The following is a 22,220-nucleotide window of genomic DNA, read 5'->3' as shown; positions in this document are numbered from 1 at the left end:
CCAGGTAAGAAGAAGTTTGGGAAAAGATAAGGGAATTATTTCAGTTCCTCTGTAGCCATTCAGAAGTGATTAAGGGTAACAAAAGGAAAGTAAGGGTAAGAAAAGACTTCCTTCCGGAAAGTACCTGCACACTCTTCCTGGCCATCTTTTACGTTCTTGTTCATCTGCCCCAACAGTCCTTTCTTCAAGGCAGTCAGGCAGTTGTTAAAAAGTTACCAACTGGTAGGGAAAACAAACAAAAACAACTCTTGTCATCAGGTTGAGGGATTCCTGTTTTGCTCTATGGGCTATTTCTCTTTAGTTACTGGTATGATTTTAATTTTTATAGTAAGCTGGACTGGAAAACAAGGAAAAATTTCAGAAGAAAATCCACTGTGTCAGGAGGACATGTTTTCCATTTCTGTGCCACAAGTTAGCTCATAGTTAACTCATTAGGCTGTCATATAGTCACTATGAGTAGTGAGTGGTCAACTTCACCTGCATCCACAATTAATAGTGGTAGTTCTGTCTCGTGCTGACAGACATCACCTTTGAAATTCCAGTCTCTTCTCCTTCTTTAGTTGATCACAACTACCCAGATCGTTTGCTCTCTGTTATTAAGGTAGTCAGTTCTGCCTCACATAAGTGTGTGAGTGTATATGTGTGTGTGTGTGTGAATACAGTAATATTTTAATGTAAATCAACTACCCAGATGGTTTGCTCTCTTTATTAAGGTAGTCAGTTCTGCCTCACATAAAGGTGTGTGTGTATATGTGTGTGTGTGTGTGTGTACAGTAATATTTTAAATTTTAAATTCTACCTTTCAGAAACCACAAATGAAAAGTGGGTTCATTTGTCCCATGGAACCACTTTTTTAACATAGTGGTTTCATAAAGTCTCTGTGAAACCTACTTGATAGTATAAAAACAAACCCACAAAAACATACTTCTTACAATGTCCAAATGATCAGATTAGACAGAAAGGGAGGTCTTCCCATTTTTGTCAGTTATGTTCACACATTATCCATGCCAGTTGTGATTGAATTTAAATTATTGAAATGTAGATTATGATCAGAGCAAAAGAATAAAAATTCAGGAGTGGTATTATAGCCATTGTTATCTAATGCCCCCAAAATCTAATATAGAGCTAATCATTACCATCCCTTTTAAAGAAAAAAAAATTTAATAAAATGCCTCTGATAGCACCCCATAGATGTTCCAGCTTTCACTTGGGCAGTTAACCATCTGTAGTTGCTTCTTGCAACCTTGTGGTCAATTCCAGTTTGTGAAATACACAAACATGCATGCGTGCCCACACGTATACATATAAAATCTCTAGGATCCAGGGCTGTGTGTTTTCTGAATCATATGTGAAAAGAGCAACTGGCTTAAAAATAGAGTAAGTTTATATCTAATAAGGGTTGCACATCTGGGTTTTTATAGGTAGCTAAGATTAAACCATAGTGCCAGCGTTATCCTTTTCATCCCTAGTTCTTGGAAACATTAGGTTTATTGTATGAAAGAGAGAGAATCTCGCCAATGCCACATTGCGCAGTCATCTCTAAATAAACTTTGTTTGCAATCTCAGTGAGTCACTGCGGCACAATTACAATTCTAGCACGCAATGTTATTTGTTGAGAAGCGTCAATTTTTTTGTGTGGAACAGTTCAAAAACTGTGAGCAGGCAAATCGATGCCATGATTAACTGATATTAACAGACACTCTGAAGATTTAAAATGCTTGCTCTGTGTTTCAAGAAAGCAGCTGAGAAAAAAATGCCTAGCAGGGGTTAAACCCAAATGCCTGCACTGCAGCCTATTTCTGTCAACACTCCGTTCAGGAAATAAACATTTATGCTTTCTGAAATGAAAGTGTATTTTTGAAGACTAGCCGTCAGATATTTTTTGCCCTTCACACTTTCAGATGCTTAGCCTTTTTTGTAAGTTGACTGCAAAGTGCATCAGTTTGCCAGTCTGAAAAAAAAAATGTGCTTGATGAGTGCCCATGGCACCACTGTCAACCTCCGAAGTTTCTAGCAGAAGAAGGCAAGAGAGTTGGCACAAAGCATGCTTTCTTCAAGCCTGTTACCTCAGGGGTACCTGCCTCTTGAGAAGCTTTTCAATCCTTCCAAATGATGTTATTCCCAACTGTCATCTGGTTTATTTGGAGCGCACTGTGTTGCAGATAAACATGCTATTTAACTGTGGGTCAAGGTAGCGAGTCTTTCTGCTAAGCAAAATGCCCGGGATACATTAAATGGCACTGATTCCCGGACAGAAATGAAGAGAGATCAGAGTTGTCAGCGATATACAAGGAATGGGCTATAGCCAGTGAAGAAAAACAAAATGTGCCAGGGTATCAGTGTATTTTAAAAAGCTGTAATACGGCTGAACATTTAAAACTATAACCTGTCACACACCAAGGATTAAGATCTCCGGGTGCACAAAACATGAAGTTCAAATGACACAACTGCAAAACATATTTTATTTCACTTGGGAAAGAGGTTTCTCTCCAAAGATAACTAAATGTAATAGATGATGAGGACCTCTCACTTGTAGCCCGATATCTATAAAACACCATTAAACACCTGGTAAAAGCACAAACAGGTAATGATCATTAGGATACAAGTGCACAAGGCAACAGAGCCATCAGGTATTAGAAGATTCCTTAGACTCACTTTATTAAAACATTCATTCTCATTTAGGTCTTGGTTATTTAGGTTTTGAGACTTTGCTCAGATCTGTAAAAAGATATTATTTCATCCATATGGACTCACGGATGAGAAGTGTAGCTAGCAATTCTCAAGTCAGGTAAAAGAATTTTATGGAATTAAAATAAAATCTCTGTTAGGTATTTGCCCTCTTTACTGACCATAGGAATGTGACTGTCTCATAATGAGGCGGTGTAACTGCTACTCAGGCATTTGGGCAGGAAAGCTCTTTGTGCCACCTTTGCCTTTCAGCTTGCAGAGTTGTTATATAAAGGGTTAAAAATTTGAGACAGCTATTTAGATAGACCATGAAGAAGTAGAAAAGTCCAGAGTTTTATTTTATTTTGCAAAGCATATAGTTCCTCTTTTTCCTGAGCTTTTGCCAAAATTACACTTCCTTGAATCCACTCAGAGAGGAGGATATTGAGCAAGTAAACTTGTCATCTCTCTTATGCTATAACCATCTCCCCATGCTTCCCAACCAATTTTTTTTTTAAAAAAGTACCTTTTCATTATCTTTTTTCCTTCTCTTTATTTCATAGAGAAGTGAAATGAAAAGTTAGGTTTGCAAGAGGTATGAAACACACACGCACATGTACAAACACACAAGTCATCAGCATCGAAAAAGTAAATTTCAGGATCAACCTAAAAAAAATGAAATTTTATTGCTTTTTACTTAATTAAACCCCAAAGAAATGTGTGAAACATTGTTGCGGCTGAAAAATTGTTAATTTGTAAATCACAGGGACAAAGGGGCCCCAGTGCAACTTTAAAGTTTCCGTGCACGTAAATGTCGATAGCGTGCCTTCTCCATCATCAGCACTAAATTCACATTGATGCCTCTTTTCTTCTCTGTATTGATCCTTCCATGAGAACGTAGATTTGTATCTGTTAATTAATGCGTCCTGAAACAGCGTTTGTATTAATCAGGCAGATAAGAAAAATTGGATGCCTGCACCCCCCTGACAACCGTAAAAGTGCTGGCCCTGATAAAATCGTGGATGGACCTCAATAAAAAAGTTCCTCCTTCCACTCAATAAACTAATCATCCTGCTTTTAATTATTCGGCAGAAAGATGTGTGGAGATTGGAGAATGTGTAAATCTATTTACTAACAGCAGTGTCTGGGAGGGAGAATTGGGCTGTCACAGGAAGGTGCTGCGGGCTACGCTCTCTGTCCATCTGCTGCTGCAGAAAACTGCTGCTTAGGAGCATGAAAGACGGGAGAAAACCAAGACAAATTGAAAAACCCTTTCCTTTTTTGCTCTTAGCTTCCCACACGATAATTTGTTTTAGTTGTTGATTTAATTTACCAAAATATCCCTACTTAGTATCTTTTCCAGAGTTAGATATCGTTATCTGCACTGCAATTTATTTATTTTTCTTCTTGATTAGAGGAGATAGAAAGAAAAAGAAAAAAGAAATAGTGCATTTTTGTTGTTGTTGTTTGTTAGTTTTGTGAGTATAACATTCCCCAGATTGTAAGCACCTGGAGGTGCTATTTATGAGGTTATATCATTGTTTTTTCTCTTTTGAATTTTCTTTTTTAAAATGTTATCAATTATATGTCCAGTTCTAAGAGGATATTTATTAATTTAACCCTAAATTGCAATGATAGGAAAAAAAGAGATCTGGAAAAAGAAAACTTGCAAAGCCAGACAAAAATGAGCTCTGTCCTACAACATGTAAGCTCCTTGTCAGTGAAAACAATGATTTTCACACTTACATAAAGACTCCCTTAAGAAAAGTGGACTAACCCCTTTCCATGATTTTATGAAGCACTTATAGTTAGTGTTTTCACCAATAGGTCAGGAAATCATTCCCTGTTCTTTATTGTGCTGTAGCTTTTGGCATCATATGGAATAGGAACAATCTGATATGAATAAAAATGACAGCAACAATGACCCGAAGCAGGAGCCTAAAAAAGCTTGGGTGTAAGTGGATGTTTATAATTTCTGTAATATTTGAATAATAACATCTGGAAAAGGAGTAAAATTAGATTTCTTAGTTTGCATTATTAAAAATACCCACTCCACCTTAGTGGAATTACTAATGGCAGGACCATGTATTATGGTGCTGTTGTTCTCAAAAAACATATGGGGGTAGCTGGTCATTCTTGGAGTTCCTAGAGATACCCTTGCAATGAAACTTTGCATTTTAAAGACTCTAGAAAAAGCATCTAATGGTTCAGATATCATTAAGACTTCATTTTAGAATATAGACCTAGATCTTGTGAGATATGACTATACATATATGTTCTCCAGAGTATGCTTAATTGTACTACTTAATCTTTTATTATTGATCAACATTTTTTTATTTAAAATTTTTACATTTGTTTTTTTCAAGATTAGAAGAGACTTTGTGCTTGTGTGAATGAAGCCCAGATTTCTAGTGAAGAACTGAAGCAGTCAACCATATATTTCAGATAAAAATAATATATACTATTGCAAAAGTTATCAAATACATGGTATAAATGATTATCTGGAAGGATATTGTATTTCCCACATGTAAAAATTAAAGTACAAGCTAATTGACCTGCTCAAGGTGAAACAGTTATTACCAAAGTGGAGCCAATATTTCCATTCCGGATCTTTCTTTCATTTCTTTTCTACCAAACCCTAATATGTTTATATTTAACTTTTAAAATAACTGAACTTGAGTAAAAATTGTGACTTTTTTACTTGGTGAAGAAGCCAAGCTGCTATGTATTCTTTATTTTATACCACTAGTTGCCATTTTAAAAATAAATTTATATTAAATATCATTGGGGACAAATTATTCAATTGAGAAGGCTAGTCTAGTTGTAACTCCTCATTCACTATCATTACTGAGAAATATTTTCAAGTTGTAGTCTACTGTGTGGCCCACCCTGTTTTCCTTTTTGTTGTTGTTTGTGGGGTTTTTTATTATTATTTTGACTTTTATATTGTTTATCAATATTAGTTTTTAAAAAGTATGTAGCTAAAAATCTGACTTCCCATAATACATTCCTAAAACCTTCACCAGTAATAAGCAATAAGGATTACATGGTATTTTCTTTATAAATAAAATTTTAAAATGTAGACCTTTATTTCATTTCCCTCAGCTGAGTCTATAAAACCTATAAAAACACCAACCAATCGAAGCTGGTTTGTAACTTTTACTTTGCTGTTCACAGAGTGATCAGGGGAAAATTTTAAGAGCTTCTAATCAAGGCTCAGCATCATTGTGAGCTCCAGTGCAGAAGCTGACTACCATATGAAACTAATGTTGCATTATGAAATTATGGCTTTAAAGTAACTTGATCTGCTCATCTTTTCATGCAGGCTTCTCCACGCTGTCCCTGGCGGACCAGATGAGCCTTCTGCAGAGTGCTTGGATGGAAATTTTGATCCTTGGTGTCGTATACCGATCTCTTTCATTTGAGGACGAACTTGTCTATGCAGACGATTATATAATGGACGAAGACCAGTCCAAATTAGCAGGCCTTCTTGACCTAAATAATGCTATCCTGCAGCTGGTAAAGAAATACAAGAGCATGAAGCTGGAGAAAGAAGAATTCGTCACCCTCAAAGCTATAGCTCTTGCTAATTCAGGTTGGCATATTGACATGGTCATTGCTTCATTTTTTAATATGTCATTTTTACCCCCTTCCCTTAACTTCATCAGGGATTTGTTAGACCTAGTTTGTAAATTCTGTATGAGTCAGCAAAATTATAATCAGTGTAGCTTCCAAGAATAGTTAGAAATGAGAAAGATACACTTAAAAGGAATTATTTTTATTTTCCTTGCTTATCGAAAGCTGTGAAACTTTAACCACCTAATATACTTACTGATTTAGATCATAGCAGAGCGAAAGCTCTGGTATGAGCAACATAAGTAGATGCCCTGGGGACAAAATTAGCTCTGCTGTTGTTCATAGACTAGTCCATGTAAACGAATTGTGGAGCCAAACAAACCACTTTCTCTCAAAAATACACATTTTTACAATAGGGGTAATGCTTTTATTGTTGCTTCTAATTTTAGTTATCAAACAAAACTCCATTTCTTACATTCTGAAATCCTCTAAAAGTCAAATTCTGCTAAAGAAGTATGTCCCTCAAAGGTCCCACCTGGGCAGCAAGGGTTAAGAATTATAGGGATAAATGTTCCTTCCATTTGAACTGAAACGTGCTAAAATAGGGAGCAACTCTGATAAGTAAAAATCGTTGGTGCTTTGTTGTTTTTTCCTTTGTGCCTCTTCTAATGCTTTATTGTGGTCTTAAGTCTCTTTTAGCATTTGCATAAAGTTCAGGATAGATCCCCCCTTAATGACGTGCCGATCATTAGATACCTGTGTGTCAATAACATGCTCTGATGCTATGTACCATTGACAGTCACACCGTGCCCCTCCATCTGCTTTTGTTTTGACCCTATCTTTGAACTTTATCTTGGTTGCCGGCCAGTAGTTTTCCCTTTAATTACAAGAAGGAAACTGTCAATAAAATCTGTTAAATGGGATGCAATGAGTGGCTTGAATGGGCGGATGGCTATTTGTTCAAATTCTGCAGCATTCAAGGTATTGACAGTTTGTTTTCTGGGGCCATATGTGACGATCAATCTCAGGCTGGGCTCAGCCGCGCTGAAAAATGAAAAACCAGATTGCTTTTGCTTACTTGTGGATGACGACTTTGTGATTTGGCACGGTCCTAGTGAGATGAGACCTTCTGCCCAAATTGCCCCCATGAGAGCTAGGGACGCGTGACTGTTTTTAGAAATAATTTTTAATTGATTTTGTAATTAACAGTTCATCTACAATATTGATGCATAAATCCTTGGACTGATAGGAGGGAAATTGTTTTCAACAATGAAGTTGTACTTTCCTATTTGTCTTCATAATGGAGTTTAGCATCTCATAGTTTTAATTGGGAATATAACCCCCTTCCTTACCACACTGTTCACCCTTCTTCTCCCACTCCTCTGTGAAACTATAAAATATGATTCTTTATGACAAATGGTTTATTGTCATGAACCCTCAGGAACCCTTTGCCTTGCTTGTGAGAAGGTAAAAGTGGGAGATGGGATAGAAGTTTTCTGGAAATTTATTAGTTTGTACAAACTTTACAGATGGATCTCTCATATTTAGGTGAAAGATTTTATAGCATTGCTTGGGGAGGCATTTTTATTTGGTAATAATGAAACAGTTCTCATTTGAAACAATTAATTGGTCAATTGTTTTTAAAATAGAGTAAGTATGTTTTACATGTTTTATATTTCAAATTGCTTTTTAAAATTATTAGCTAATTGTGAATGCTGAGCAATGCTAAAGCTTTATCATAAAATTGCTAAAAGTTTATAATTTTAGATGTTAGATGTATGCTTTATGGCTAAGTATTATAATTTAGAGTACCTTAATTAGTAGCAGCATTTCTGTCTCTGTTGCTTAGAAATATAGTCATTAATATTGTTGATATATAAATGTTCTAATCCCACATACTCTGCTGTTGGGGGAAGAAGTGACCTACTTTACAACAGTGACTGGTGATTAGACTTTATTTAAAGAACTAGTTAGTTTATTTTTCTGTTTAAAGACAGAAATATTTATTTACCAAGTTTTTCTGTTTCTCCTATTATCATATTTGCTTTGCAGGAAATTTCTGCATGGCACAAATTTTTTCTGCAAGTGATTCTAACCCTTTTTTATTTTTAGCCTCTTAATACCAAGAAAATTAATTGAACCAAACTCCATACTAAAGAAGACGTGATTAAGGACTATAAAAACTATTTTAACCTCTACATTGTCCCACCTTTTCTGTGCTGTAAACTTTTGCTCACCATCTAACACACAAGCAACCACATTTTTAGTTTGGGGAAAACAACTCAAAAATCCTTTTTTCTTTTTCTTTTTACATTGCTGTCAATGTAAATCTATTTTATTTCAGTTTTTTAGTCATAAAATTATAGGTTCGTCTAGATTAGAACCAGTGTAAGTTTCTTTAACTGCTCATGAACACATCAGTATGAAAATATTTTAATACTTTTCATAAATACCCTAAAAACCTCCTAGATTTGCTTTTAGTATTTAGGAATTTCAAATGAATATAAATGACGTTTTATGCAAAAAATCCCTAATGTGATTTATGTAAGTATTTTAACTTTCCCTGTATAGCTATGTGTTAATAACCAATGTCCAATTTATCTAGATTTCATGTTATTTTAAACATGTGTCTTTATTAAAAATTATAAATATTATGCTTGGGAAATAAGGCACTTGACCTCCTATAATGACTGTCATATTTTTTGTGGTGGTGTTTCTGTTGTATGTGAATTCAGGAAAACATGACACCAGAACATCATTGGTAGTATATTGCCTATCTTCAAGTACATGTCTCAGAATAGCACCATGATGAACTAATACTGCAATTCTTACATACATGTATTTGAAAACCCTAAATAATTATTTCAATTACTTTGAACATAACAAATTTACAGACTCATATAAGCTGTGTTTTCTCTTATTTTTGAGTATTAACATTGAGCAATTAATTATTGCACCCATGATGCAGCTCTGTGGGATCAAATTTAAAAAGAAAAATCTAGGTCACAATTTTAACATGGTAATTTGTAGATTCCAGTCTTCTCATGCGTGCACCAAGAGGTTAGACTGATCTCTCGAATTGTTTCCATTTGGGGGAATTCTATGATTTTATGATGAATTTTATCTTTGCATTGGAGAATATTGTGAAATATTGTTATAAGCATTTGGGGTAAGGTTATGCCACAGGATTCTATTCTCTTGATTGATTCTATTGATTCATATACCTATGAATTTGTTTGAAAGTGCTATCACTGGTCCCAATGTAATATACTCATTTTCACATAGTGGAAGATGAAAGGAGTCTAAAAATTATGAATCACCTTGGGTCTGATTATTCTCTTTTGTTCAAGTCACAAGACCTTTATGCTTCATAGTTGCCACTCACATTTTAACTTTTGTCACCCTTGTCCTGTCCCCAGTCTGAAAACAGGTGAGTTCATTCTTTTCAAAAATAAGTATTTTTAAAGTTAGGGATTTTTTTTTTAAATTTCTACATGGTATTTCTGGAAGGATAGCACCTAATGATACACAGCTACAATTAATACTTTGGTCATCAACTTCAAATCCTACATAATTATAACAACCTCATAATGGCAATATGGGAATAATGGCAAGAAAAAAATGTACATATTCTTAGCTGATTTTACTATAAGTTGAAATAATTTTTTCTTTTATATTCTGGAGATGATTTTTATCTAATGTCCAAGATATTATTTTTTTATAGAATCTTTCTGTAGCCATTTCTTTCTTTAATTCTCTTTTGGTTAATCTCATTTGATTCCTACAACATACCCATGCTGTAGACATGTCTAAATCATTTTACAGATATCTGAAGTGAGCTGATAAAGAAGTATGGTCTCTGTGAAGCAGAGAGTTGGATCTTCTGTCCCTTGCTATCAGTGAGCTATTTGTATTTCATAAATAATTATGTATTATATCTTTAAAAGGCTCAGTGTAGAATACTAGAGCCATTGTAATTTCATATTCAAGAACCTAAATTAACATTTTTATATTTAGTTAAGAATTGTGTGCCTTCTTCTTTTATTTTGCTGTCTTTTTGAATTTAAGTTACAATTGTTCTTCAGTATCTGGAGAAATTGGTTCCAGGACCTCTCTGCCCACCCATGGACTCCAAAATACACAGTTTCAAGCCCCTTATACAAGATGGCAGCACTTGCATATAACCTATGTACACCTCCTGTATACTTTAAATCATCTCTAGATTACTTATAATACCTAAATACAATGCAAATGCTAAATAAATAATTATTATATTGTGTAGGGAATAATGGCAAGAAAAAATCGGTACATGTTCAGAACAAACACAGTTTATCTTTTTGGATATTTTCTATCCATGGTTGGTTGAATCTATGGATCTATATTCCTCAGATAGGGAGAGCTGACACCTATAAAACCACCCAGGAAAATGACAAACTGAATTTAAGAGGAAATGCTTACCATGTGATTTTTAGTGTCTTGTGGTAAATGAGCATGGTAGGTAGATCTTTTACCCAGACTAAAAAGTAGTTCATGCTAAATAAGAGATAAGAAATCAAAATTATAATTTTCCACCTTCTAGTCTACATTTTTAAACAGAAATCTAACATTGCTTCTCAGGTTAATTATATTTCAGATGATATATTTGAAAAGTATTTTTAATGCAACCTTTAATTTTCATATATATTATGACATTGCAAAATTTTAAGCAAAACAAAAAAAATAGTTCTTAAATATACTTTTTTAATGCTTTGTGATTACTGTGCCTTGGCACAGTATAAGACATATTTGCTGCAAAAATATCTGTATTTTCAACCTGAGTAGTAGCAAACAAAATACTCTGAAGTTGTTTTACTTTGAGGTTTTCAGTGCCTATAACGTCAGTTTCATTTATGGGTCTAAGACAAAGAGCAATCTATTACAAAACTTAATTAGCACGATGCAGATCATGTTTGATGCTATGGAAGGTTGAAATATCCATCAACCAAGCTGACATCAACATTCACTTATCCACTAAAATTATCTTTAACACTTCTACTAAATGGAGTTAGAAAACTCCTGGAAAAGTTTTAAGAGATGGGGGCTGGGAGATAGGTGGGAAGGCCTTAAGCAATTGTAGGGAAATAGAGAAAACCTAGCAGAGAAATCCCATTATACAAGGTAAAGGTAACAATGATAACGGTAATCTGGGATTTGTGAGGGGAAGCCTGGAGGAAAGAAACTATAACCATGGAGTTTTTCTGTGGTTCAGCGATTCCTATAAATACAGTAAGAGTAATTTGAGGGTTTGCGTACATGTAGCAGAAGCTGACTTTTTAACCAGAGCACGGAATGAGGAGAACAGTCCTTTTGAAAAAAATAAATGGGCCTTAATGGAAAATTGTGTAATTGAAAGCTCTAATCTTCTTATCATAGTTGAGGATAAAATCAGAATTATTGTTATTATTTCCAATATTAGCATCATAAATTCTCTGGTTTGTAAAAGACCTAAAATATTTCTTTTTATCCAACTTTCTTCTTGGTATATAAACAGCTTCTTTGGTATGTTTGTACATGTTTCTACAGTCTATGGATTTCCTATAAAGAAATTGCTTTCTAGAAGAGACCACCCCATCAGAAGTTTCTCATTCCCTCTCCTATCTCTCTCACCATTTTAATGCAAAAGAAGACACACAAATGCATGATTCAATATGTATTTTTGCTTCTTATGCTAATAATAAATCACTACAACTTGAGGGTTTTAAACAATATACATTTATTCTCTTACAGTTCTGAAGGTTAGATGTCTAAAATCAGCTTCACTAGGTCTCCGACAGGTATAGAAGGGCTACCTTCCCTGGGGAGGCTCCAGGGTTTAGGCTGTTCCCTTGCCTTCTCCAGCTTATACAGCCACATCCCTTGAGTTTCTGGGCTCCTGGCAGCTTCCTCTGTCTTTGAAGAAGTTGCTGTAGCATTTCAACTCAGTTGTGAGTAACACTGCCTTCTTCTTCCCTCCTTTGCTTTCATTGAGGGGCCTAGGATTATCTCCTGTATCAATACACAATAGGCCCTCAATCACATGTGTAAAGTTCCTTTTGCCTTGAATGCTAAAATCCACAGGTTCCACAGAGAGTAGGACCTGGTTATCTTTGGAGCCATTTTTCAGTCTATTACAATGAATACAGGGTTCAAGAAGTAAAGCTTTGTAACGTATCCCTCCTGTCCCAATCCCAGCCTCCTTCCTTCCATGACTCAACCTCCTTTCTTCCACGAAAGTAACTTTTCCACTTTTTACAAAACAAAAAAGTACCAAATATAACATATGGATTAAAAATAGGGAGAATGGATTCTAGGAAAATGGCAGTGGTGGCAGCAAAAAATTCTCCCTCTCTCTCTCTCTCTCTCTCATAAAAAATAAACACTTTTGTGGAAAGTCCTATCCTGACTTTCATAGTTACCACTTCCTTGTGTTTCATCACCTTATTATTAAATGTGAACATATCCTTAGGTATATAGTTTAGTCTTGTCCATTAAAACTCTTATGTGTACACAAACACATTTTATTTTCTTATGCAATACTAAGTACTAAACCCAGGGATACCCTACCACTAAGCTACATCTCCATTTTTTATTTTTTATTTTTAGACAGAGTCTCCCTAAATGAGCTTGTCTAGTTCGGAGCTTGCAATCCTCCTGCCTCAGCCTCTAGAGTAGTTGGGATTACAGACATGGGCCACTATATCTGGCTTTAAAAAATAAATATGGATGGATTTTCAGGTTTCTAAATCTACAAGTTTCTCCTTCATTTTTGTTTTATCTACTAAACAAGCCATAGCATTTGACAGTCTAGATTTTGAAGATTTCAGTTCATTGTGTTTTTCTGCTTTTTGCATTTTGTACAAATTGGTAACTGGATCCAGAGACTAACTCAGACCCAGATTCTATCCCGATATCACCTGAAGCTGGTGTGTTGTTCATTGGGAAGTACATACTGTCTGGGATGTTAGCAGCTGTGGATGTTCATTACCTGAATTCATTGGGGATTGTACAATGGTGATTTGTAATTTTGTAACCGGTTTTCATTCAGTTACTGGTGAAATAGTTTAGGAAGAGTAGTACAAATGTTTGATTCTTTTTCCTTCTTTACCAGTTTTTCAGAATTTAAAAAAAATTGCTTTCTTTTTAATATAATGATAAATACATATCCAATATATTTAATGGACTTCAATAAATTATAATTATAACCCTTTTTGAAATTCAGGTTGTTCCATTTTTGTTCAGTGGAAACCTTTTCAGGTTGGCTTCTGAAATCTTTTTTGGATTGATCTTGTAGTTATAAATAGTATTCATGCCATTTGGTATGACAAGATGTTTCATATTCATTTTAAAGTTTTCCTGAACACAGCCTAGAATCAGATTCTAGGTGTACCCCTGGGTGCTAGGGGTACATTCTGGGTGGACTGTCCTTACTAGGTCCTTTCCATGAACAAAGTAGGAATACAGATCCACTAAGCGTGTGTGTATGTGCGTGTGTATGTGCACATGTGCACATCTTAGGGATACTTCATCACCTATTTCTGCTGTAAACATCATAAATTTCTAGATTTGCCATATAGTTGCTCTGTTTTATTGTCATTTTATATGCACATTTGGAGAGATTAAAAAAAATTGCTGCTCCTATCACCAGTTTACTAGAATCCCATCTACCTATTTTTCACCAAAATTTTATGACAAATATCTTTTTTCTCTAAATTTTGGGGCAACTCTGTATGTTAATCAAGAGCCCATTTGCCATGTAGTCAGTCAATGTTCTTCAGGACCTTAGTTGATCATGACCCTTAGGTTCACTCTGTTGGGACTCTTCATGAATTAGTGTTGAAATTTTGATACATTAATTCTCTATTAGAAAATGGACCTTTGTTCACATCTTCATCCTTTCCAGCCAATTCTGTTTCATTCCTTTAATGATTGGACAGAGTCACAATGACCTGCCCTTGCCACTCTTCATATAGGCAGTACAACAAACACCAAAGATAGTCAACAGCTGTGCTCCACTGAAAAGGTTATCCTGCTGGTTTAGATCATGTACTAGACTTGACTCTAAATGCACTTGATGCATTTCTAGCATTCGGACCCATCCTCAATATGAGACTTGGCAACTTTTTAGAAAATATTGTCAAGGATGAGCTATAGTTGCTGAAGACAATACCCAAACAGGACATGGGCATTTTGGAGTCCCTACAACCATGCCCACAAAAATAAATATTTTAACATAGAAAAGGGAAGTGTTTTACTCCAGGTAAGACATAAAAAGAAAATTTCTTTCATAATGTCTCTAAGTCTCATTGAATTTTGCAACTGCAGATATAAAGCTGTTTAGCTATGTTCCCAGAGTAAATGATCTGAACTAGGCACATTCCTTTAGGATCCCATTCACAGAATAAAATATTGAACGTTATTAAAGAATTCTATTTTATTGTTTGGTATTGAAACTATTTGGTTGACAACGCATGGACACTTGCACTCTGGTTATTTTTGAAATCTTGTTTCTTTTTAAAAGCATTTGTTTGTTTTATTGTTCAGTTTATTAGTTCTCAGTACTGGTTTGGCAGAATTGCCTAGATCTTTTTAAAAATACCGATGTCCTGGATTCAATCCCAGTATTTTGATTGAATAGGTCTGGGCCTAGATATCCAAGTTCGTTAACAACTTACCGATGTTTTGAATGTGCAGTTTCACTTTGTCAGGTTGAGTTCATAAACCAGTGATCCTCATTATTAAGTTTAGCTGGTTTGCATTAGCACACATACTGGTACTATTTCCTTTGAAGCATAGTTAGAAAAGAACCAGCACTAACAACCAAAGCTAAATAATTATACAAATTAATGCCAGTTCTGTTAAGCCTGGCATCTACATGTAAATTTAGCCCAAAGAACAAAACAGATTAAAGCCACAGAGCCAGAACTTGAACTAGGATCTCTAATGGAGATTAATATTTTCTTCAGCAGTCTGCCAGCTGAATCATGGTCTAATTAAATAGTTCAGATTTAGTGAGTTTGCATTTAAAGTATTAGCAGATCCGAGAATGGGTAAAGCTAAAATGAGTTAGAATCTTTTCTGTAAATGGGAAGTTAAATTATCATAGTAATTTGATTAAATCATTTTTAAATCTCTCAAGCTAAATCACAGCCTTTAAAGAATAGTTTGAAGTCTTAATTGCTGTTTGTGAGCATATCTCTCTGCTATTTGTTCTCGCCTCATTTCCTGTGACATCCTCTAATATATCTCCTGCTGAGCAGAGTAGTGGGAAAGGCAAGGCTTAGGGTGTGGGCTGAGGTGACTGTTGCTGACTTTAAGCATGTTAAGGTTCTCTCGTATAGAAAAGGGGAGTCTCTCCTGGATGGTTCCAGTACTTAGAACCAGGACTTGAGGAAGGAATTTGGAAAGATTTGGGAATAGACATATGAGGAAGAGGTTTCTAATAATTAGTTTTTTTCTCTTGTCAAGTAGAATATTCTACATATACCTGGGAATGTTCTTGCTATGAGTGTTGTAGAGAACATTGCTGCTGATGATGGAAGTTTCAATAAAATGAGCTCAAAGGTCAATTGCATCTCACTTTTTTTACAAAAGGAAATGGTAACGTGTTATATATTTAGCAACATAATTTTTATTCAAAGAAAAACAAGTTTAAGGTGAACTCCGACTCAGTATCAGAGATACGGAACTGGTTGGGCCATTAGGAGCTGAAATGGGGTAATGTTCAACTCCAAAGGGATGTTAAATCTATGGCTTTTATTCTTTCTTTGATTCTAGTTGGAAAATATTTATTTCATTTTACTTTTGTTTTGTCTCTAATGAATGTAATTCTCATCTTCCCCTTCCATCTGTCATCCTGTTTTTCCATATAAATGGCTAACTTGAAGTCCCAGAACAGGTTAGATAATTCATTTAATCTCCATTCCCTTACATACAAGGTGTTTACTGCCTTTTATATACCTAGAGATTCACCAGTAGAGTATGTCTGTGCCCTTTATCCCGATTTTTCTGTCTGGCGGCATTTAAGTGCAAAAATAGAAAAAAAAAGAAAAATATATGAGAGTACATGACTTCACACCTCCATGACTGTGCTTTCATTGCTAACTTTACCAACACTTAGGGACTTCAGAACCCATCCATGCTGGCTTCTCAAAGAGGACACTAAGGGAAGTGGATGAGCTTGCCATGTGGATAGGAGCCAGACTGGAGAAAAGTCTAGGTGTACCGTTGGTGAGGTCCCCAGACTTGGTTCAACGCTCTTCCACACTTTGAAGGATTCCAATTTTTTTATCTGTCTGTTTACTTTACTCTACCAAGCAGAAATTATATTTTGAGCAGTAACTAGTGAAAACAACTATATTCCAGATTATTAAAATTCTTTTAAAAAATATGTCATTAATTGTTGTTATATGAACAGGGGCCAATCCACCAATGATGTGGTGAAATGATTCAAAATGACAGCACTGACGAAAAACAACGAACAAAATGCACAGAAGTTGAAAAAAAACACGTGTTGCCTCTTATAGCCATCTATCTTTTAATGACTTTGCCTATTTCTTTTTTATTATATGTTTAGCCACTTGATTTTAAATTATGTTTCCACTTTTTTCGTTCACTTTTTGCCTATATTTGAATTGTATGAAAGATTGGGCTAACTACATATATCTTAGAGCTCAGCGTTCTCAGAGAACTAGAATTATTAAACATGAAGAATCCCCCAAAGACTCCATTATGTGTAATTAACAGATAAACTGTCATCAGAATCAATAAAACGTGCTAAATGATTCAAACTTGTATATAATTAAGTGTCTGTTTTAGCGCTTGAGCTGTAACTTTTATTTTTCCCCCCACATCTCACATTTCTCCCAAGAAGAATTGTGACAACCTTGTTAACCCTTTCTTTGCCTGATTGAATTAGATTTTCAAATTAGTCAGCTCAGGGGCAAAGTTCACCTTCACAAATGTGAAAAAAAATATTTCACAACTCAGTAACCTAAAGACACCATTTGTTTTTCAGCAGAAAGATGAGGAGTATGTAAGGATGCTTTTAATGAACTGTTACTAGTACATTAGAAATCCTGAAAGGAAAAAGAATTTATTGTGAATACGATATAGTGCTAGATTCAATGTATTCACATGGAGTTGTTAATTAAGATCTTAGTCATCAACTTTTTCCCCTCTGGGAAATATGAGCTTTTTACAGACAAGATCGAGATTTTAAACAACTTTATCTCAGATGGCACTTAGAATAACACTTTGAATAGATGACCTCCCATCATTTTTTGTTGAATGAATGAATAGCTGAATAAGACAATGAATAAAAGAGCTGAGATTGTAATCTGTTAATAGGAAATTTTGTCTTATTCAGTCTTAAGAGGTTAAAAAAATAAAAACAAAAACACAGACAAGATTAACTAATAATCTTTTAGAATCATCCCGATGATATTCCATTCTAGTATAGAAAATTACTGTAGTAAAATTTAGGAAAAGAAAACATATTTTTAGATAGGTGAGACTCTGAACAAATCACAGCTTTGACTTTAGAGAAGTATAAGAGTACAATTTGTTAGTATTTTGTTGAGAGTTTTTGTATTGATGCTCACCAGGGATATTGGTATATAGTTTTCCTTGTGTCCTTGTTTGTTTCTAGTGTCTATTTTAAACTTTTTATAACTTTAAGCTGCAAAGGCTTATTATTCACATGTTTTCTTTCCATGCACAGACTCCATGCACATAGAAGATGTGGAAGCCGTTCAGAAGCTCCAGGATGTCTTACACGAGGCCCTGCAGGATTATGAGGCTGGCCAGCACATGGAAGACCCTCGCCGAGCTGGCAAGATGCTAATGACGCTCCCGCTCCTGAGGCAGACGTCCACCAAGGCTGTGCAGCATTTCTACAACATCAAACTGGAAGGCAAAGTCCCCATGCACAAACTTTTTTTGGAAATGCTGGAGGCCAAGGTCTGACTAAAAGCTTCCTGGGCCTTCCCATCCTGCACGTTGAAAAAGGGAAAATCAACCCGAGAGTGATGTCGAAGAAACTTAGAATTTAGTTATCAACATCAGAAACCAACACAGACTGCACTGATATTTTAGCAGCAAGACTTTGAAGCAGCTTTCAGATTCCTCCATATCTTCCGGATGCATTTTTCTTTCTACTTTTATCTCTCATCCCTTCGCTCTCTTTTCTTTCTTTCTTTCTTTTTCATATCTCTTCCTCTTTATGTTTTTCTCCCTCCCTTCTTCCCCCTCTCTCTCATTTCTTGACTTCCTTCATTACTGATTCTTTCTCTCCCTCATTTCCTTCCTTCCTTATCATTTCTTCTCCTGCTTCCTCTCTTTTCTCATCCTCTTGTTTTATTCTACAATTTAAATAGCTCTAATCATAAGGAAAATTTCCTGCCTTCCTCCTCCCCTATCACCTCCTCTCCTCTTCCTCTCCTTCTTTCTTTTCTCATTTCCTCTCCTCTCCTCTCCTTTCCTTCCTTCTGCTGCTAAACTTTTAAAAAGAGGTCTCTAACTGAAGAGAGATGGAAGCCAGCCCTGCCAAAGGATGGGGATCCATAATATGGATACCAGTGAACTTATTGTGAACCATAATGTCCCCAATGACTAAGGAATCAAAGCGAGAGAACCAACATACCTAAAAGTACAGTGCAACAGAAGCGAATTGACTGAGTGCAGTATTAGATTTCATGGGAGCAGCCTCTAATTAGACAACGGAAGCAACATGGCATCGGCTGCTTCTTATCATTGCTTTTCCATCTAGATCAGTTACAGCCATTTGATTCCTTAATTGTTTTTTCAAGTCTTCCAGGTATTTGTTAGTTTAGCTACTATGTAACTTTTTCAGGGAATAGTTTAAGCTTTATTCATTCATGCAATACTAAAGAGGAATAAGAATACTGCAATTTTGTGCTGGCTTTGAACAATTATGAACAATAATGAAGGACAAATGAATCCTGAAGGAAGATTTTTAAAAAAATGTTTTGTTTCTTCTTACAAATGGAGATTTTTTTGTACCAGCTTTACCACTTTTCAGCCATTTATTAATATGGGAATTTAACTTACTCAAGCAATAGTTGAAGGGAAGGTGCATATTATCACGGATGCAATTTATGTTGTGTGCCAGTCTGGTCCCAAACATCAATTTCTTAACATGAGCTCCAGTTTACCTAAATGTTCACTGACACCAAGGATTAGATTACACCTACCGTGACTCTGAGCAGTCACATATATAAGCATTGCACATGGAATACAGATCTGTAGAATTGTCACGATCACACCTCTCTGCCTGGGAGGTAAAGTTGCCATAGGATTTCTAGCTGCCCTGGTGGTTAGGAATGAGATACTGCCTGTTTGCAAAGTTACAGACCTTGTCTTAGAAGGAGCTGTGAGCCAGTATTCATTTAAGTGGCAATAAGGCAAATGTCAGAATTTAAAAAATATATATATCTCAATCACAAAAAAATCATCAAAGACAGCAGACACCTGACCAAATTCTAAAACCCAATCCATACGAGTTTATTCATTTAGGAATGTTCATTTGTATTAATCTGCAGTTTTTACCAAGAGCTAAGCCAATATATGTGCTTTTCAACCAGTATTGTCACAGCATGAAAGTCAGTCAGGTTCCAGACTGTTAAGAGGTGTAATCTAATGAAGAAATCAATTAGATGCCCCCGAAATCCACAGTCGCCGAATAACCAATAAACAGTAACCTCCATCAAATGCTATACCAATGGACCAGTGTTAGTAGCTGCTCCCTGTACTATGTGAACAGTCTTATTCTATGTACACAGATGTAATTAAAATTGTAATCCTAACAAACAAAAGAAATGTAGTTCAGCTTTTCAATGTTTCATGTTTGCTGTGCTTTTCTGAATTTTATGTTGCATTCAAAGACTGTCGTCTTGTTCTTGTGGTGTTAGGATTCTTGTGGTGTGTGCTTTTAGACACAGGGTAGAATTAGAGACAATATTGGATGTACAATTCCTCAGGAGACTACAGTAGTATATTCTATTCCTTACCAGTAATAAGGTTCTTCCTAATAATAACTAAGAGATTGAAACTCCAAACAAGTATTCATTATGAACAGATACACATCAAAATCATAATAATATTTTCAAAACAAGGAATAATTTCTCTAATGGTTTATTATAGAATACCAATGTATAGCTTAGAAATAAAACTTTGAATATTTCAAGAATATAGATAAGTCTAATTTTTAAATGCTGTATATATGGCTTTCACTCAATCATCTCTCAGATGTTGTTATTAACTCGCTCTGTGTTGTTGCGAAACTTTTTGGTGCGGACTTGTTTCCAAAACTATTGCTACTTTGTGTGCTTTAAACAAAATACCTTGGGTTGATATTTCATCAACCCAGTGCTAGGAATACTGTGTATCTATCATTAGCTATATGGGACTATATTGTAGATTGTGGTTTCTCAGTAGAGAAGTGACTGTAGTGTGATTCTAGATAAATCATCATTAGCAATTCATTCAGATGGTCAATAACTTGAAATTTATAGCTGTGATAGGAGTTCAGAAATTGGCACATCCCTTTAAAAATGAATAACAACAGAAAATACAACTCCTGGGAAAAAAGGTGCTGATTCTATAAGATTATTTATATATGTAAGTGTTTAAAAAGATTATTTTCCAGAAAGTTTGTGCAGGGTTTAAGTTGCTACTATTCAACTACACAATATATAAATATAATATATACAATATATACATCGTTTTCACTGTATCACATTAAAGTACTTGGGCTTCAGAAGTAAGAGCCAACCAACTGAAAACATGAGATGGAGATACACTAAAGGAATGAGATACAATTTTTAGTTTTCAGTTTGTCTCTCAGCATCACAAAAGAACAAGTATTTCACAAATAGGAAAAAAATTTTGAAAAATTAAAATGTAGATCTAAAAGAACTGCACGGGCTTTAGGGTAAATACTCATCTTAAAATCTTGCTTGAGGAAGGTTTTTCAAGTTTCAAGCAAGACCATTTACTTAATGTGAAGTTTTGGAAAGTTTTAAAGGTGTATGTTTTAGCCATATGATTTCAATTTTTATTTTGCTTCTTTTAGGTTTGTTCTTATTTAAAGCAATATGATTGTGTGACTCCTTGTAGTTACACTCGTGTTTCAATCAGATCAGATTGTTGTATTTATTCCACTATTTTGCATTTAAATGATAACATAAAAGATATAAAAAATTTAAAACTGCTATTTTTCTTATAGAAGAGAAAATGGGTGTTGGTGATTGTATTTTAATTATTTAAGCGTCTCTGTTTACCTGCCTAGGAAAACATTTTATGGCAGTCTTATGTGCAAAGATCGTAAAAGGACAAAAAAATTTAAACTGCTTATAATAATCCAGGAGTTGCATTATAGCCAGTAGTAAAAATAATAATAATGATAATAATAATAATAATAATAATAAAACCATGTCTATAGCTGTAGATGGGCTTCACATCTGTAAAGCAATCAATTGTATATTTTTGTGATGTGTACCATACTCTGTGCTCCAGCAAATGTCCATTTGTGTAAATGTATTTATTTTATATTGTATATATTGTTAAATGCAAAAAGGAGATATGATTCTGTAACTCCAATCAGTTCAGATGTGTAACTCAAATTATTATGCCTTTCAGGATGATGGTAGAGCAATATTAAACAAGCTTCCACTTTTGACTGCTCTTTTGTATTTTGTTTCTTTTTTCCCCTCACTACAGAACAAAATCAATAAACACTGCCCTTTGTTGCTTCCATTCAAAGAGTTTCTCTGAGTACCTGCTCCCGAAAAATAAAGTAGGAGTTTAAATAAGAGCTATATAAAGGCTTGTCAGAATGAATTCTAGGGTGCCAAGAGACATTTTGCATATTTAAGAGTATGCAAAGTGTCTCATGGCACATTAGAATTCATTCTGACAAGCCTTTATATAGCTCTTATTTA

At 35.0% G+C, this 22,220-nt stretch overlaps 1 protein-coding gene across 15 annotated transcripts in view; it reads left to right on the top strand.

The window, feature by feature from the left end:
* Positions 1-21,958, top strand: part of Esrrg (estrogen related receptor gamma) — a 595,402-nt gene extending 573,444 nt beyond the window's left edge. For all 15 annotated transcript variants that reach the window (XM_078022829.1, XM_078022828.1, XM_078022826.1 and 12 more), the window contains 2 exons: positions 5,993-6,262; positions 17,981-21,958. In XM_078022829.1, coding sequence (XP_077878955.1) covers positions 5,993-6,262; positions 17,981-18,225 — 515 coding nt within the window. In that variant the 3' untranslated portion in view covers positions 18,226-21,958. The remainder of the gene's footprint in view (positions 1-5,992; positions 6,263-17,980) is intronic.
* The last annotated feature ends 262 nt before the right edge of the window (positions 21,959-22,220 follow it).

Source organism: Ictidomys tridecemlineatus, chromosome 10 (genome assembly GCF_052094955.1).
Source record: "Ictidomys tridecemlineatus isolate mIctTri1 chromosome 10, mIctTri1.hap1, whole genome shotgun sequence".
Classification (NCBI taxonomy): domain Eukaryota; kingdom Metazoa; phylum Chordata; class Mammalia; order Rodentia; family Sciuridae; genus Ictidomys; species Ictidomys tridecemlineatus.
Note: the sequence above shows the minus strand (reverse complement) of the source record. Positions and strands in the feature narration are given on the sequence as shown.